At 36.9% G+C, this 16,882-nt stretch overlaps 3 protein-coding genes across 12 annotated transcripts in view; 2 read left to right on the top strand and 1 right to left on the bottom strand.

The window, feature by feature from the left end:
* The window catches only part of LOC132092367 (otoferlin-like), a 57,350-nt gene extending 53,625 nt beyond the window's left edge, over nucleotides 1-3,725 (top strand). For 5 of the 9 annotated variants that reach the window (XM_059498571.1, XM_059498568.1, XM_059498567.1 and 2 more), the window contains 4 exons: nucleotides 468-709; nucleotides 910-1,088; nucleotides 1,261-1,361; nucleotides 2,308-3,432. In XM_059498571.1, the coding sequence (XP_059354554.1) occupies nucleotides 468-709; nucleotides 910-1,088; nucleotides 1,261-1,361; nucleotides 2,308-2,488 (703 nt within the window). In that variant the 3' untranslated portion in view covers nucleotides 2,489-3,432. Of the gene's footprint in view, nucleotides 1-467; nucleotides 710-909; nucleotides 1,089-1,260; nucleotides 1,362-2,307 lie in introns of those variants that run through there. The other 4 variants (XM_059498570.1, XM_059498565.1, XM_059498566.1 and 1 more) reach the window with 3 other exon arrangements.
* A 1,881-nt stretch (nucleotides 3,726-5,606) lies between these two features.
* Nucleotides 5,607-10,985, top strand: LOC132092363 (protein disulfide-isomerase A6-like). The gene is made up of 13 exons (XM_059498560.1): nucleotides 5,607-5,772; nucleotides 6,310-6,454; nucleotides 6,816-6,873; nucleotides 7,328-7,454; nucleotides 7,579-7,685; nucleotides 7,765-7,895; nucleotides 8,094-8,208; nucleotides 8,478-8,618; nucleotides 8,749-8,833; nucleotides 9,517-9,589; nucleotides 9,743-9,901; nucleotides 10,053-10,149; nucleotides 10,231-10,985. The coding sequence occupies exons 1-13, from the start codon at nucleotides 5,757-5,759 to the stop codon at nucleotides 10,297-10,299; spliced, it is 1,323 nt and encodes a 440-aa protein (XP_059354543.1). The 5' UTR covers nucleotides 5,607-5,756; the 3' UTR covers nucleotides 10,300-10,985.
* Nucleotides 10,986-12,825: 1,840 nt separating this feature from the next.
* Nucleotides 12,826-16,882, bottom strand: part of LOC132092365 (hippocalcin-like protein 1) — a 27,979-nt gene continuing 23,922 nt past the window's right edge. For both annotated transcript variants that reach the window (XM_059498562.1, XM_059498561.1), the window contains 3 exons: nucleotides 15,024-15,444; nucleotides 14,371-14,476; nucleotides 12,826-13,861 (listed from right to left, as the gene is read on the bottom strand). In XM_059498562.1, coding sequence (XP_059354545.1) covers nucleotides 13,764-13,861; nucleotides 14,371-14,476; nucleotides 15,024-15,401 — 582 coding nt within the window. In that variant the 5' untranslated portion in view covers nucleotides 15,402-15,444 and the 3' untranslated portion in view covers nucleotides 12,826-13,763. The remainder of the gene's footprint in view (nucleotides 13,862-14,370; nucleotides 14,477-15,023; nucleotides 15,445-16,882) is intronic.

Genomic DNA, 16,882 nt, shown 5'->3' with positions numbered 1-16,882 from the left:
ATCTCTTTCTTTTCTGTTTCCAGAGAATGCATCTGTGATTTATATGAGAGCAACAAGCACATAACTCTTCTATGTCATAAATTAATAATCTACATATTATTTGCACTTTATTATAAAAATATAATAATTTGAACTTCATTAAAATGTTCAATAACCTCTATTTGTAACTGCAATGACAATGGGGTAGAATTTGGAATTTTCCAGTTTTCTGATCAAGTATTGGAGTATTAGCTTGATATGCATAAATGCTATTTTATGCATGTTGTCTATTAAGTATGTTTGTATATACACTTCACACATTATACAAGTGTATAAATGCACTCTTTTTTCAGAACATTTGTGCATGTTTTGTCATGCAACTTCATTTTACTGAATGACTGATGGCCATAAGTGTTCTTCACTTTGCTGTTTGTACAAATATTAAAATTGTGTTGCTTCTAACAATTGAAAATTATCTCCCTGCTCAGCTGGCTAAAAGGACAGCAGGAGGATAAACAGGACACAGATGTGCATTATCACTCTCTAACTGGGGAAGGGAACTTCAACTGGCGCTTTGTCTTCCCTTTTGACTATCTCATGGCTGAGGAGAAGATAGTCATCTCTAAGAAGGAATCCATGTTTTCCTGGGATGAGACAGAGTACAAGATTCCTGCTCGACTCACCCTTCAAGTATGGGATGCTGACCATTTCTCTGCAGATGACTTCCTGGGTACATTACAAATTCAGAAAGAACAACAAAAAGACAACACACATTATTTGATATATTTATGACTTCCTCAAATGTACTCAAGATCATTTTGGCTTCAAAGAATGAACTAATTATTGTAAATAAGATTTTGCTCAGTTAAAAGTTTATGTGTTTGATTCCTAAGCAAAATACATTTTTCATGCTTTCTGTGTTTTTCGCAGGTGCGATTGAGCTGGACTTGAATAAGTTTCCCCGTGGGGCAAAAACAGCTAAGCAGTGCTCTCTCAACATGGTTCTCAAAGAGCATGAGCTACCAACCATCTCCATCTTCAAACAGAAGAGAGTGAAGGGCTGGTGGCCATTTGTGGCCCGGGATGAGAATGATGAGTTTGAGCTCACAGTAAGTTAATAAAATAAATAAATGGAAAATATTAAAACAGGCATTTCATTGCCAGATAAAATTATTACCCAAATGTTATTTTACATCTGCTTGGTAATTTGCCAGCATGCAGTGTATTGAAATGATTGTATAAGATTACCTCATTAATATTCTAACCATGTCATGCTTGCAGGGAAAAGTGGAGGCAGAGCTCCATCTATTGACCACGGAGGAGGCAGAGAAAAATCCGGTCGGCCTCGGGCGTAATGAACCTGAGCCACTTGAGAAACCAAAGTAAGACATAAAGCCGGTCATGCACACACACATTTGCTTCCACTCACATGGTGCCTAGCACATCTGAGTAATGATGCAGTTTCAGTGTGTGAATAAACATGCAATATATCATATCTCATATAGCCTAGACTATGAAAACCTGTTTCTGAATCAAGAGTGAAAAATAAAATGTTAATTCTGAGATATGTTTAAAATAAGATAAATAAGAAAAGTTGCATGCAGGTACACTACCATTTAATTGTTTGAGATCAGTAAGATTTTTTAAAATGTTTTTGTAAGAAGTATCTTATGTTCTTATGCTTCATTATTTAATAAAAAAATACAGTAAAAACAGTAGTTTTTTGAAATTATTACAATTTAAAATAACGTTTTATAACGTTTTAACGTAAATATAAAATAGTTTTCTATTATTGTCTTTACTGTCACTCTTTATAGATTTTATGAATCCTTTCTGAATAAAAATATTAATTTATTTTAAAAAGTTGATTGAACCCATGGCTGTGTATAAAATCACAATGTTTATAAGGTAACACTGTGAAATATAAAGTTGCAATAACAAGAAATAAACTGACAATTACCCTTTTATTTTTTACTCTGATGCTGGAACTGGCTTCCATAGTAGCCAGCATACATGACGTATTTTGGGTATACAGTCTAACTGATGTTGATGTGCTAATTATACGGCTATAGAAAGGAGACATAAAGAGTCTCATATAAATACTATAGATAATGTCAGTGTTTGTGCCATACCTGTAAAGTAAAGTGGGCTTAAGTCAGAAGCATTCTTTTGAGTGAAGAATGCCCCTCTAAAACTGTTAACTTCCCTTTCTAATACCTCCACTCTCCTTTTTCACATCCTTCCTTCCTCATGTGACTGCCCTTTCCTCCGCCTATTCTTTCCTGTTCATTTCCTTCATTCCAACCCCCATTCCTGTTTTGGAAAAAGTCGTCCAGACACCAGTCTAATGTGGTTCATGAACCCTCTGAAGTCCATTCGATACTTCATTTGGCACAACTACCGCTGGCTGATCCTGGAGGCTCTGGCCCTGTTTCTCCTCCTTCTCCTCGTTGGGCTCTTCCTCTACTCTATTCCTGGATACCTGGTTAAGAAACTCCTAGGGGCGTGAGGGGAGATGGGAAGACCACTGGTAGCCCACTATCACTGCCTCTGTTTTCTCTGCTTTCTGTCTCTCTCTGAGCCATTCAAAATGCATTTCTGTCTTTTTGCTACTCATACTTTCTTTAAAGGCCTACAACTCGGACCTGATGGATTGTGTGTGATAGTGTTTTTCATTTGGTCATTATCATTCCATCTCTTACTTATGTTGCACTTTAGGTCTTTGTGGTTATCATTTGTCTCGAGTTTTCTGTTCCAGTTTTATTAATTATGGATTTTATTTTATATTATCGACTGGCTGCTACTATGCTTTATGAACATAACTATGATTGCCTGATGTGTAAGTGCACTGCTCTGAGCTCAGTCCATTGCAAATTTAAAGTATCATGCACATATGCGATTTTTACCAGCTCTGTGGGATAGTTCACACAGAAATGAAAAATTGTGTCATCATTTACTCAACCTCATATCGTTCCAAACCAGTATGACATTTTGTTTCTTCTGTGAAAAACAAAAGTAGTAAAAAAAAGTGTCTATAATGTGGAAATCAATGGGAATATATTATTTTGTGTTCAGAAGAAGAAATAGTCATACAGGTTTGAAAAGATACTTAAGATATTAAGACGTTTTCATTTTAAGTGAACTATCATTAAATGGACAATATGCCTTAAAGAGATTTTACAACTTTGCAATCCTCTTACTAACCACTAACATTTGTATTACCTCTCTAACCACCATCATTCTTTTCACCTTTCAACTCACCACCTCTTACCTGCAATCCCTTCACCACCACCACTTCTTCCAATCACAGCCGGCCTGACACCACCTTCCTGTGGTTTTTGAGCCCACTGAAAGCCATCCGCTACCTGATATGCAACCGCTACAAATGGCTCATCATCAAGATCATCTTAGCTCTGCTGCTGCTGATCATGGTGGGCCTGTTTCTCTACAGCATGCCAGGCTATCTGGTCAAGAAGCTGCTGAGGGTCTAAAGAGGGGTCAAAAGGGTTCATTTAAGAAATTCTGATGTGACCTTGCTCTCTGAAGTGGCCCTTTTCTAATATTTGATTACAACTTGCAGCACTTCTTTTATTTTTACAACATCTTAAGAGTTTAACATCCCTCATAGTTGCACTCAAAGCATAACGTATCAAATATCTTGACTTTTTCAGTATCAATTTGCATGTCTAACCCAAAAAAAGATCAATTAACTAATCTTTCTATTTATGCATTTCAAGAATAACTGTTCATAGGGAGAAAAAGAAAGCAGTGACGTGTCTATTTTTGGTACAAAATAAACTAAACTGGACTAGCATTTCTGGTATATATTTCTGGCATATGTTCAAATTAATGCATTGCTTCAGATTATTGGATTGGATTTTGTTGTTATTGTCTACATGTGTATATGTTGCTGCTAAAAGCACAATAAGCATGCAAGTTTGTCTAAAGAAAGATGAGTTGTTCATCAGAAGCAACAATCTTATAAATGTAATGATAGGCTTGTAGGCCTCATATATACAGTATGTAATTTGGTTACACTTTGCCTTGATGTTTGCACTTTCATTATCCTACTCTGGTAAGATAATGTTGTTTATCCTTTAGAGGAACAATGACAGTAGTAGGGGAATGCCATTTCATTTGACATTTCAAGTTTAAAGAACATATGAATGTGATAGAATATACTGTTGTTTTTGCTTGCTGTGTGCATTGTACTTTTTGCTTGCTATTTAATGTTGCTCTATATAATGAATGGTAAATTTGACCATGGAACTGTTTGCACTGACTTTAGCTTGTTAATATAAAAAGAGTGTATTTTTAATTCTTGTTTACATGTGTGCAATATGGATTGATTTATTTTTGTCAGTACGAAGTCTTAATAAAATGAACTGATTAAAATAAAACACTGAACATGTTTATTGTTTCCATACTGTGGCTATGCATGGGTGTGAGAGAGTTTACAGTATAACCCTGTTCTCTTTCACACAGTCGTCCGACTACCAGCCTGTCGTGGTTGTTGAGTCCAATACGAGTGACCTGCATAATGTGTTGCCGGCAGTATAAACTGGCAACAGTGGTGACTCTGCTCATCATTACTGGACTGATCTTTTTGGGACTCCTGTTCTTTTCCCTACCTTCAGCTTTCACCCAGAAGATCTTCAACATTTCTGGATAATCACCTGATGCCAGCACAATATGCACAAAGCAGGAATGGATGGAATCATTTCAAAGCATTGCTGATTAAATGCAATTTATTGCTGATTTAAGGCAAATATTATATCATCTGTCAATTAAGAATATTATTAAATGTTGGTGTTTGGCACTTGCCAAGTATGTATAGAGACTCTTGCCCATTGAAGGCTTTTTATGAGGTGTCTCTTCAACTATGAGCTCTTTTGCCTTTCTGTTGCACTGTCATTGGTTTAACTCATTTGTTTTATTACAACCTAACAGTGTCTATACATGCAGCACAGGAAATCTATGTCATTTTAAACATTTATTTCTGAAAGTCATTAACATATCCATCTGGATATAAACATATCCACATCATCTCAAAGCACAGTATTGTATGTTCCCTCACTGTGTTGCTTAAGCTAATTTCATAGTTGGCAATTTATGTATCACAAATAGTTTTATATGTTCATGCTAACTGCGTGTATTTTCTATTTATTTATTTATTTGCAAAATCATGATTAGAAATGTCACACAAAAGGGGATTTTTACCTTTAAGGTAAAAGGTATCTTTAAGTAATTTTAATAATAAAGCGCCTCCCTATTTTGCTACATTTATAATATTGTGGCTTAAATTAAAATGTTTCTTTAAAACAGGCGATTCGGTTTGTATTTATTATTGCATGCATCTTAATTTAAATATGTATGTATGTACCCTTTTCTTTATCTTTATATTTAATTAAAATGGATCATGTGGGTGCAGGACAATGCAAAAATTAAATGGCAACGTAATGTCATCAGATATATTATTTTTATGATAGTATTAATTACTTTAGTACATTACACATTAAACAATTTTGCAACCTCCCAGCTACCGTACTTCACTGAGGCACAGAACTACACGTCGAGCCCCTATTGGCTGAGCTCGTCTCTGGGTGGAGGCGCGCCAATCAGCGCGGGCCACGGTACGACTGTGTTGTGTTGCGCCGCTGCTGGTTAGACACCGGCTGTGTGCGATGCGGTGAGTGAGGTGGAGTGTTCACGCGGCACGCACACATCTCTGCACAGCCTGAATTGAACAAGATATTGACTTGGCACAAAGAACAACCATGCGAGCGTTCTTGGGTGAGTTATAATGACAAAACGGTGTGAACTCAGCTGTGGAGTGGCGTTTTATCGACAGATGTGTGTGCAAGCAAACTGAATCTAACTTTAGTCAACATGTAGAACTGCAGTGTGAAGGATACAGGGTAATATGATAAAAAGGGAAATCAAAACATTCTGTAAAACCACCTGAGTGGTTTAGAAAGCTTCTGTTTACACTGAATGCATAAATGTAACATTTTAGTATAGTTAAACGTGCAGTGAGTGAAGGTGGTTGGGCCTAGTATACATTACAGCAAATTCATCTTCGTATTGTACAATTGGAGTCTAATAATTAAAATCACAGTTCATACTGAAATTCTGCAATCATCCATTGTGTCTGCTTAGAGTCTGGAATTAGAAAGTTCTGTTCGTTATGAACCACATGCAAGGTTTGATCCTGTGGTTCTTGATTTTACAGAAAGATGCATGGTTGCTTTTTAAATAAAGCTGATGAAATCACCTGAGATGCTCCAGTACTGATGCTCCTTCTTTATCTTATCATCTGTATGTTCTCAGGTGTGTTGGCGTGTTCTCTGACTGTACTCTCTGTCCACGGTCTCTACTCTGCCAGTGATGATGTGGTTGAACTCAACCCCTCCAACTTCAACAGGGAAGTCATGCAGAGTGACAGTCTCTGGCTGGTGGAGTTTTATGCCCCCTGGTGAGTTGGAAGAGTTTGGGCGAACCCAGATGCGTGTCACTCACAGAGATCTGTAGATCTGTAGTTACAGATCAGGTTCCTGTCTGAAATGCTGGTGCTGAATTAGTCCAATCTGTTGCTTATATCTTAAGCAGTATATACTCTCATTTCAAAGTGGATATTGTTAAAAAGCATACGTAGTTTAGTTATTCTTCTCTAATATTTCAGGCACTTTATTTGCATCATGATTTACATCCCATTAGTTTTAGCTTGCATATGATGTATAATACAGTCGTGAGCATCATTATTACACCTGTGTGGCTATACATTTCATTATTGTGTTTAGATGTTTATGTACAGTAATATTGTTTTTCTTTTTAAGGTGTGGACACTGTAAGAATTTGGCTCCTGAATGGAAGAAAGCAGCCACAGCTTTAAAGGTAAATTCTGAATTTTAGATTACATAAAAAAAATTCCTCTTCAGCAATTGATATTAGGGTTGACAGTCGAGAGAAATGGTGCTTATGCAGAGCTAGTTCAATTTACTGGCACAGAATGATGAATTGAACCGTTGATGAAATTAATACTCTGCATAATATTCTGCAAGGAAGTATGAAAGTGATCAAAAGTGACAGTAAATACATTTATAATAAAAAAAAAATATATAAAAAAAATAAATAAAAAATGCTCTATTGAACTTTATATTCAACAAAGTGCAGTCTGAAAAAATTGCATCACTGTTTTCATAAAATATTAAACTTTCTAAATATTAAATAAATGGTCTTAAATAATAGATATATTTTTTTTTTTTCATTTTTTTTTAAATGCTTGTTTTTTGTTTAGTTTTTTTTTTTTTTTGATTATTTGATTAATGCCGTTCGTGTTTTTGTACAGGGCATTGTGAAGGTGGGTGCTGTGGACGCAGACCAGCACAACTCCCTTGGAGGCCAATACGGAGTCAGAGGCTTCCCAACTATCAAGATCTTCGGCGCCAACAAACACAAACCAGAGGACTATCAAGGTTCAGTACTGCATCTTCATAAAACATCTTGGCATGTACATAAAGGAAATGTTTTATGGCGATATGACAGTCTGTTGCTCCTCTTGTCTATGGTTTATTCTCTCTCTCTCTCTGTCTCTGTTAGGTGGTCGTAGCAGTCAGGCAATCGTAGACTCAGCTCTGAATGCTCTCCGCTCCCTGGTGAAAGACAGACTTGGTGGAAAGACTGGAGGATCAGACTCTGGCAGACAGGTATTGAAGTCAACCATGATGACTTTGTTATATTGTTATGTTTGCCTTTTGATTGACTCTTGTGTTCCATTGTGATCAGAGTGGAGGTGGTGCCGGCAATAAGAAGGATGTGGTCGAGCTGACCGATGATAACTTTGACAGTACTGTACTGGACAGTGGTGATGTCTGGATGGTGGAGTTCTTCGCTCCCTGGTGTGGACACTGCAAAAAGTATGCTGCCTCCTCTTTGTGTCTCGCATACATCATAAGACCTGCCTGTCTGTCATTCTGCTGAAATAGTATCTGACATGCTGTGCCATGCATTATTGAAGGGCAGAATACATCTTCAATTATTAACATGGATTCAAAGACAATGATATTCCTCTGCCAGCTGGGCTTTCCCCTGTTGACTTTCTTTAATGTTTCCAGTCTTGAGCCGGAATGGATGGCAGCCGCCACAGAAGTCAAAGAGCAGACAAAGGGTAAAGTGAAACTGGGTGCTGTGGATGCTACTGTTCACCAGGGCTTGGCAAGCCGCTATGGGGTACGTCTGATGTCAGCACTTGTCTTGCAACTGTCTTGCAATAGAAACAATTCTTATATTATCTCTAGTTTCATTTTTAGATTCCAGTGATATCCCAACAAACAATATAAATCAATTTTGGCATTTTAGTTGAACGTCTGTCTTTATTCCAGTCTTGCAAAATAAATGTTTCTGCGTTCCATTTTTTTTTCTTCTTTTCTGGTTTTTGGGTTCACTAATTGCATATGGACTTCCTGTCATTTCTGCTGTTTTTTTTTTTTTTTTGGTAGATTCGAGGATTCCCCACCATAAAGATCTTTCGTAAAGGAGAGGAGCCAGAGGACTATCAGGGAGGACGTACCCGATCTGACATTGTTGCTCATGCCATGGATCTTTTCTCTGACAACATCCCTCCTCCAGAGCTTCGAGAGGTATTCTTTTCTTCTATTTTTTAAGATAAAAGAATATGGTTTAACTAGCGTGTTTTTAATTAGTAAACATTAATGGGTATTGTTACCTGTTTAAGAACAATTATTTTATGTGAATTTTATTTCCTTTTAGATTTTGAATGAAGACATTTTGAAGAAAACCTGCGAGGACTATCAGCTGTGTATCATATCTGTGCTGCCTCACATTTTAGACACGGGTACAATACAATTTCAACTTTAAAACAAGATACTGATATCTGTGTTTTACAAATTAAAATATGAAAGTGAGAATCCTCTTAAATAGAATGATTCACTTGGGATGCCCAATATACTGGAACCATATTGGTTATGTAATATTAAACATTTTTATATTATATATTGATCAGGGTTGGAAATTGTATTATGCATGCTCATTTCATAAATTAGTCCATCTTCTAATATTCACTTAATATTTACAAATAACTAATCACAGTTAAATATACAGTATAATGCGGATGCCTCATTTCACTTGTTGCATTTAAAATGTTTGATTTTAGATTTATTATAATTTACACAAAATAGTATAGAATTTCAGTACCAACCGTTGATCAGATACCAGCCATAACCTACAAATAATTATCATCAGCCAAAATTAAATGTATAGATATAGATTATATTACTATATGTAATATTACTGTTATAGTTTGAATGTTATGTGCTATTATATTTATTTTATCTCTCAAATTTTAGTAATTAAAAAAACTGTTATGTTATGGTGCTTTTGTCATTTTTATTTATTTGAATTAATTTTAGTTTTATTAATTTTTTTACTATTTAGTTGCCAACATTTCTAATGAATATAAATGAATGCTGTTCATTTGTGGAAGCTAAGCTCAATCTCTGTATTTTTCTATGATCGCAGGTGCATCTGGAAGAAACTCTTACCTGGAGGTGATGAGGACGATGGCAGAGAAATACAAGAAGAAGATGTGGGGGTCAGTGTTTTCAGTCTGAATACAAGTTGAGATCAGCCTGCCCATAAATAACACTTGTACATGTCACTGCTTGTGTACCAGAGATGAGACTTTAGGGAATAATGAGTAGGATACAGTCATACACATCACACTCTTCCCTCTCTCTCTGTACAGCTGGTTATGGACTGAAGCAGGGGCACAGATGGAGCTGGAGTCTGCTCTTGGGATCGGTGGATTTGGCTATCCTGCTATGGCAGCCATTAATGCTCGCAAGATGAAGTTCGCCCTGCTCAGAGGCTCATTCAGTGAAATGGGCATCCACGAATTCCTAAGGTAACAGAAGACTGCTGTTTATGTTTCTGAGTAACAAGTTACGTCACAGAGACTGTTAGCATACAGTAAACTGTAGGTGTTGTTTATAAGGGCCCTTCTAACTGTCAGCATGTTTTATGCTGTTAAACTATTAATGTCTTTATTTATGCAGGGAACTTTCTGTTGGCCGTGGCTCCACTGCTACAGTGGGAGGTGGAGCTTTGCCTAAGATCAACACTGTAGAACCTTGGGATGGGAAAGATGGAGTGGTGAGTATAGAAAATAAAGTGGGGGTGTATGGATGTCATCCTTCCTTATTTTCAACCCCCCTTTTTTGGCCTTTTTCTCAGTTGCCCACGGAGGATGAGATTGACCTGAGTGATGTGGATCTGGATGATCTGGAGAAGGTTGAGTTATGAGTCTGGTCTTAACTATTTTAGACTCCAAATGAATGCCCATGTCCTCTCTCCCATGGATGAGGGGATGGTTGGGAGACAAACTTCCTCAAGACTTCTGAAAAGATGCAAATAAAGCAAACGATTGTGCAGCTTTTTAAAAGAAAAAAATCTCCATGTTAGTTGAGAAACGAGGCTTTTCAGTATATACATCATGATTGAGCTACACTCTGCCTCAAGTTCCTTCTTCACTTTTTGATTTAGTGACTGATTGGAGTTTTCAATCAGCTTGATGAAGCAGAATGTGACTCACTGATTATCAAACACTTGTTTCCAGTAAGCAGATGTCACACAGAGCTCTTCATAGACACTTTCATTGACTAGATTTAATTGGATGGTGCTGGTCTTTCTGGTAATGAGATAAACTAGTGGTTATTTAATTTGGCCTCTCTGTAATTTCAGCAGCTCCTTTCCCTGGAGTTGCAAGATGCTTAAAGTTGTTTCCATTTTCACCCTTTCTCCCTCTGATGTGATTTTATTTTTTTAAATAGGTTTTCTGAAAAGAATGTCATCCAACCTGTATCCCTGTTTGCCCTTTTGTCTAATGTGCTGGACTGGGTGTAATGTGGCCGTTGTGTAGATTTTTCTTACACAGCACTGTTTTGAAAGTAAAAAGTTTTTAGGAAAATAAAACAAAAATAATAAGTTGACTAGGTTTTTTTTTTACTACAGCTCATCTAGAAAGTTACTCAGATGAACACCGGTGGCCTTTGAATCAGTGATTTATTGAGAATTCATGCAGACACATACACTGTAATGATGCAACATTAAGATTCACACTGATGCTTTGGTTTCACAAAAATCCCATTCCCAGCTGCAATATAACTTTTTTGTCAACCATCATTCCTTACAGCAGATTTAACACTATACAAAATTAGAAATGACATAAATCAAATATAAATTTATATCCAGTACAAATATTAATTTTGGCATTTTACTTCAACAATCATTCTACATAGAAAGAGAGAGAGAAAATGGAGCACTGAAATACAATACATGCAAAAGAGCAAATTAAGAGCATTAACCGAGTAAAAGAATGTTTCCATTAACCGAAAGAGCATGAATACACTGTATTTATACACAATGTTTTCCTGTTACATTCCATGGAGCTACTTATCCAACGGCATCTATACTGTTCATGTTAATACTGGACTGGTGAAAGGACAAATAGAAACAAACCACCTGTCTGCCATTCTATCTGCTCCATATGTCCAAACAGACAACAGTGTTTAAATATTCATGAGCAGCCTAAAGGCTGCTGGTTGCTGTTATTTTTTACCTTCAGGGCAGAAACGGTTGTGAAAAGTTTGACTAACTGCTTATGATACATTAAAGAAGTTTCCTTTAGAGTTGAAACCAAAACAAAGGAAAAATTATCATGCATGATTCGCACTTTAAAACCGTTCATCAATGTGCATTATAATTCAAATCATTCTCTGACCTCCTGAGAAACTTATTCTAGCATATTAGATTTTAAATCTAAAAGCTACATTTGAACTCAAAATACATGATAATGAAACCCAAGCACCCAGCAGTGGGCATTCATTGTTCAAAACATTTTGTTTTGAAAATATCTTGCGCTCACCAAGACTGCATTTGTCTGATCAAAAATACTCAAGAAACATATTTTATCCATGTTGAAAACAGTTGTGCAGATGAATATTTTTGTGTAAACCATGATACATTTTTCCCAGGATTCTTTGAATAGTTTGTTCGAAAGAACAGCATTTATATGAAATATAAATCTAATAATTGTAACAATGCAAAAGTATTTACTATCACTTTTGATCAATTTATTGTATCCTTAAACAATTTAAAAAATCTTACTGACCAAACTGTTGCCATTTTTTTTACACACTTAAAGAAGCAATACTTTCCTTTTAAATTGCAGAACACAGACTGTAATGTTTCAGAGTGATTGGCAGGACAGCAGGTCGCTCCAGATGCAGTTAAACCACCTGATGTATAAAATGTTCAATCAAAAAACACCTAGTAAAAATAGGACATGCCAGAAGCATGCAAATAGTTCTCTGGATATATTTGAGATTGATTTTTGGAATTAATGCAAAACAAATGGAATATTTACAACCATAAATTCACACTTTGAGTGGAATACAATTGTGGAAATGTAATTATTTTTTAGGTCATCTCTTAAAGAAACTATGAAGCCATTTGACAATTGTATAGATTCATTCTAAAAAGCAATTGACTGGACAAAAATCTGTGTAATGCAAGCAATAATCAGAAGAGTAAGTTTTAAAGGGGTCATATGACATTGCTAAAAATAACTTAATTTTGTGTATTTGGTGTAATGCAATGTGTTTATGTGGTTTAAGGTTCAAAAAACACATTATTTTCCACATGCTGTACATTATTGTTTCTCCTCTATGCCCCACCTTCCTGAAACGTGTAAATTTTTACAAAGATCATTATTCTGAAAAGTGAGGTCTATGCTGATTGGCCATCTATCCAGTGCGTTGTGATTGTTGCGTTGCGTATCGCACTGCATAAACATAAAACCATGTCTGCATTTGTGATCGGAGAAAGAAAAAACAACAAGCGCTACTCTACACTGCTGAAAACACACATTTGAATCATCAGTGGCAAATTCTTTAAAACTTACAGACTGTGAGTCAGAAACGCCTGTCCTTGCGAAGTTGGAATTGTCCCACTTTATAGAAACAGACACCTGCATTGTAGGCTGTTCTCACAGGAAACAATCATTTTCCTCCGCAAAATGCGCTGCACACATCTGAATATTTGGGTTGAACTGTTCTGGAACAGTGTTGTAAATACAACTTAACCACTGATTTCTAGTTGTGTTCTCTTTTGGAAGGCCAAACAAAGTAACTTTGCTTTCACAACAAAACACAGCTTCTCCATGACATGTTGCCGGTGGCAACAGCGAGAATAAAAGTTATCCCTTCTTTCTTTGCGTGAACATTTGGGCAGTGTTATGCAAATCTTCCCACATCGTGACGAAGACGTGGAGGCATGTTAGAATGAGCCGTTTTAGGGGGGAGTGGTTGACTCTTAACTTTTATAAAGAATATCTCTTTGGATTTGAGACTTTAGTCTTTGCAACTTTACAGATCTTCTTAATGCACCAAGAGCTTGTAACACTCCAAAGAGAAAGGAAAAATTGAAATCACATCATATGACCCCTTTAAAATATAAATGTAAATATCTCAATTTTGCCAATTGATTTCAAGGGTTCTTCAAAATTCTGACCGAGCCCAGATGTTATGACAACTCAGCAATTCAATTCCAAAAACAGGCTGGAATACTGATGAAACTGGTCACCACCCACTAACAAGTGCTTTTTTAAGCAGGAAAGATACAAGTGTCTCATTAATAATTCAAACAACATGTCTAAGTAAAATCTTGCCTTTTCAGTGTAGTTTCCTGTCTGCTTTTAAGATCTGTATTTATAACTGCCGAGAGGTGCTTTGGTCAGACTGCAGTAGTCTGACAATAGAGGGGTCACTCTTGGCACCTTTGATGAATTCCTCCAGAGAGAGTCTGCCTATAAATTTGAAAAAGCAAAAATGAAAAGATTATTTCACCCATTTACAAGAGTAACATCTGAGTGTTGAAAATATTGATGAAATATCCTAGAACTTGAATCCTAAATAAAACAGTATTGGTTTATCTGTGTGTCAGTGGTTGCCATGGACATGGTGAAAATAGATTTTCTGAATCAGTATTTTTGTTAAAATTTCCTTGGCAACCAAAGTTACATAAGACATGAAAGCACAAAATTTGGCTTAAAAAAACTTTGGAAATTGGGTAAAAAGAAAATGGTTTAAATTCTGATATTGGATTAGGAAACCTAAATGGAAACTTAATTAAAGGAGATATATATATATATATATATATATATATATATATATATATATATATATATATATATATATATATAATTATTATTATTTATTTATTTTTTCTTCAAGTGCAGTTTCTATGACATTTTGTGTGGTTCAACTATTATATGAATATTAACAGTGAGTGGGAGATGGATCTCGAGAGGCGTACCATCGTTGTCCGTATCCATCTGTCGAAATATCTTATCTGTGCGTTTCTCTGGCGTCGACTCATCCTCAGGCATCTTCATCACAGATGACACCATTTTATAAATCGCCTGTTAAGATTAATGTAACTGTGTGTTAAAGCATATGGTCATTTGCTGTCACAAAGGCTTAGGTTTTCAGTAGCAACAAGTTTGATAAGCCTGTCTTAATGCTACGACTGACAGTCAAAAATTCCATAACTCAGCTGTAACTGTTACAGCTTCAATCAACACCTCATATCAGCGTAATCAATGCAAATGACCATGAGCCCTTTTCTCTGCCAGACACATTTAATATCACTTTCAGATATTGTTAAATAACATGTCCTTGTTCGCCCATGTAAAAGAGCCATCTACGTTATTAACATGGAGAGTCAACAGACCCTACAGACCTCCAGTGAACAAATCCTTTGTGCTTGGCCACCATTTGTGGCAAGACCATATGGCCTGTGGAACACTTGATTGAGGAGATCTGTTTATTCAGGAGGTCTGTATCACCAAACATTAGACTGAGCCAATATTGATATGGAACAAGCTGCTCTGAAAACAATGACTCGCCGGGTGAAATACAGAAATGCAAATGAAACCAAAAGGAAGCAAGTACTAAACAGCACCTCACCTGTACGATCTCCAGCATTTCAGCTCGGCTGATGTATCCGTTGCCATCCAGATCATACATGCTGAAGGCCCAGCGGAGCTTCTGCTCCAGACCTCCACGTGAGGTCACGCTCAGGGCAATAATGAACTCCCGGAAGTCAATGGTGGCATCGCCGTTGGTGTCGAAGGTGCGGAAGACGTGCTCTGCAAACTTCGAAGCGTCACCGTAGGGAAAGAAATTGGCATAGATCTTCTTGAATTCCTCTACCGTTAGGTGGCCAGATGGGCAGTCCTTCAAGAAGCCGCGGTACCACTCCTGCAGCTCGTGGTCCGTGAATTCAGTGTTCTCCCGCAGGTCATTGAGGACCTCGGGTCGCAACTTGCTGTTCTGTTTACCCATGACGAAACACTCTCACAGATGATTCCCAGACCCTTGCTGCTCCCTGTCAGTACAAACACAAAGAAAAAAGTAGCTACTTAGCTATTTTGAACCCAAAATGTGCCTCTTTTATACTTTCAGCACATGCCATAATAAAGAGATTCACATTTCCTCTGCCAGATGTAGGTTTTGGAATAATCGGAAAATGTGTTACCCTTCCAAACTGAGGAAGTGAATCCTGGTATCCATGGAAACCATTTAATACTTTGTTACGGTGATAATTTATTGACTCCTTCACAGTGGGTTAGGCTAACCAACCTTAGCAACAATCAAGTCAGCGTGGGTTACCAGGGAGATGATGAAGAGATGTGTTTTTTTTTTTTTGCATGTGTGTGGGTAATTTGGAACGGTTGGTGTATCTTACTGCACACGAGCCTGTGCTCGCGGCGTTAAGAGGGAGCAGAGTGTGAAGCACTGCTCGTTCTATTTAAACAAATCATATAAAGACTATATAAATGGTGAGGTGGCCGGGAGGTGAAATTTAACGATAGGTTATGTAAGCTACATGACCATATGCACTCGCTCCCATATTCTTGCACTTTTTTACTACAGCCTCTTGCTCCATCTATCAGTTGATCTATTCCTATTCCTTTCTGAATCTGACTTTTATATTTTGAAGATCTTGACTCTTAAAGTAAAAAGATCATTGGTCACAATTAGACCTGTGTAAGCAGAAATCTATTACTATGACCAGACTGGTCATATTTTAGTTTGCAAAAATATATCTTCATGCAAAGCATCTTTCTTTCCAGTGTAGCAGGATGTCTTACTTTAGCCCACAAGCTCCTGGTTTCAAGACTGCAGGGTGGCAAGTGAGATCATGGTTCATTACAGATATAAATTGTGTGTTCTTGGGACTTAAACAGCTTCTGCTATCTATCTCATGCTGCATCTACGAGAGTGTTTTTTTTTCTTAGTAAAAACTTATGGGTTACTAAGTTACAATGACCTAAAAAACCTTTCATTTTCAAAGATACCTTAAATATTTATTTATATCTGCACTTTATTTCAATTAAAGCTAAACATTCTTAAGAAGGTTTTTCTTTTCTTCGATAGTAGTGTAGGATAGGATCATTCTAAGAGAAATATATTTAATAGGCATTTAAACTTGATTCTCTAGACACGTTGTCCACCTCTTCAGAAAATGGTTTTGCCCCACTTGCTTAGTTTGTCATGGCCATCATAAGGGTGGCTCCTCCCTTGGCTCGAGTCACATGGGTGAAGCTACTGGCCTGGCAGCAGACATAAACATGGGCGTAGCTTGCTGCTTCCTCCTTCTTTTCCCTCAGACACGCACTAAACCACAAGAAACCCAGAACTTTCCATTCGGAAAGAAAAAAATGCAAGCTTATGCTGCAGTCAAATGAAAAAAAAGAAAAATGTAGGGTCCCCAGAGGCCCACGGGTGGAATATGGGCATATATAGAGAGCTGATTGTCCGGC

This window comes from Carassius carassius, chromosome 18 (genome assembly GCF_963082965.1).
Source record: "Carassius carassius chromosome 18, fCarCar2.1, whole genome shotgun sequence".
In the NCBI taxonomy this organism is placed as follows: domain Eukaryota; kingdom Metazoa; phylum Chordata; class Actinopteri; order Cypriniformes; family Cyprinidae; genus Carassius; species Carassius carassius.
The sequence above is the reverse complement of the archived record's forward strand: the minus strand, read 5'-3'. Positions and strand labels throughout refer to the sequence as shown.

Coding starts and splice junctions, on each gene's coding strand:
- LOC132092363 (XM_059498560.1), top strand. Junction 6,874..7,327: donor AAGCAGCCACAGCTTTAAAG/GTAAATTCTGAA, acceptor GTTTTTGTACAG/GGCATTGTGAAGGTGGGTGC. Junction 9,902..10,052: donor GGCATCCACGAATTCCTAAG/GTAACAGAAGAC, acceptor TTATTTATGCAG/GGAACTTTCTGTTGGCCGTG.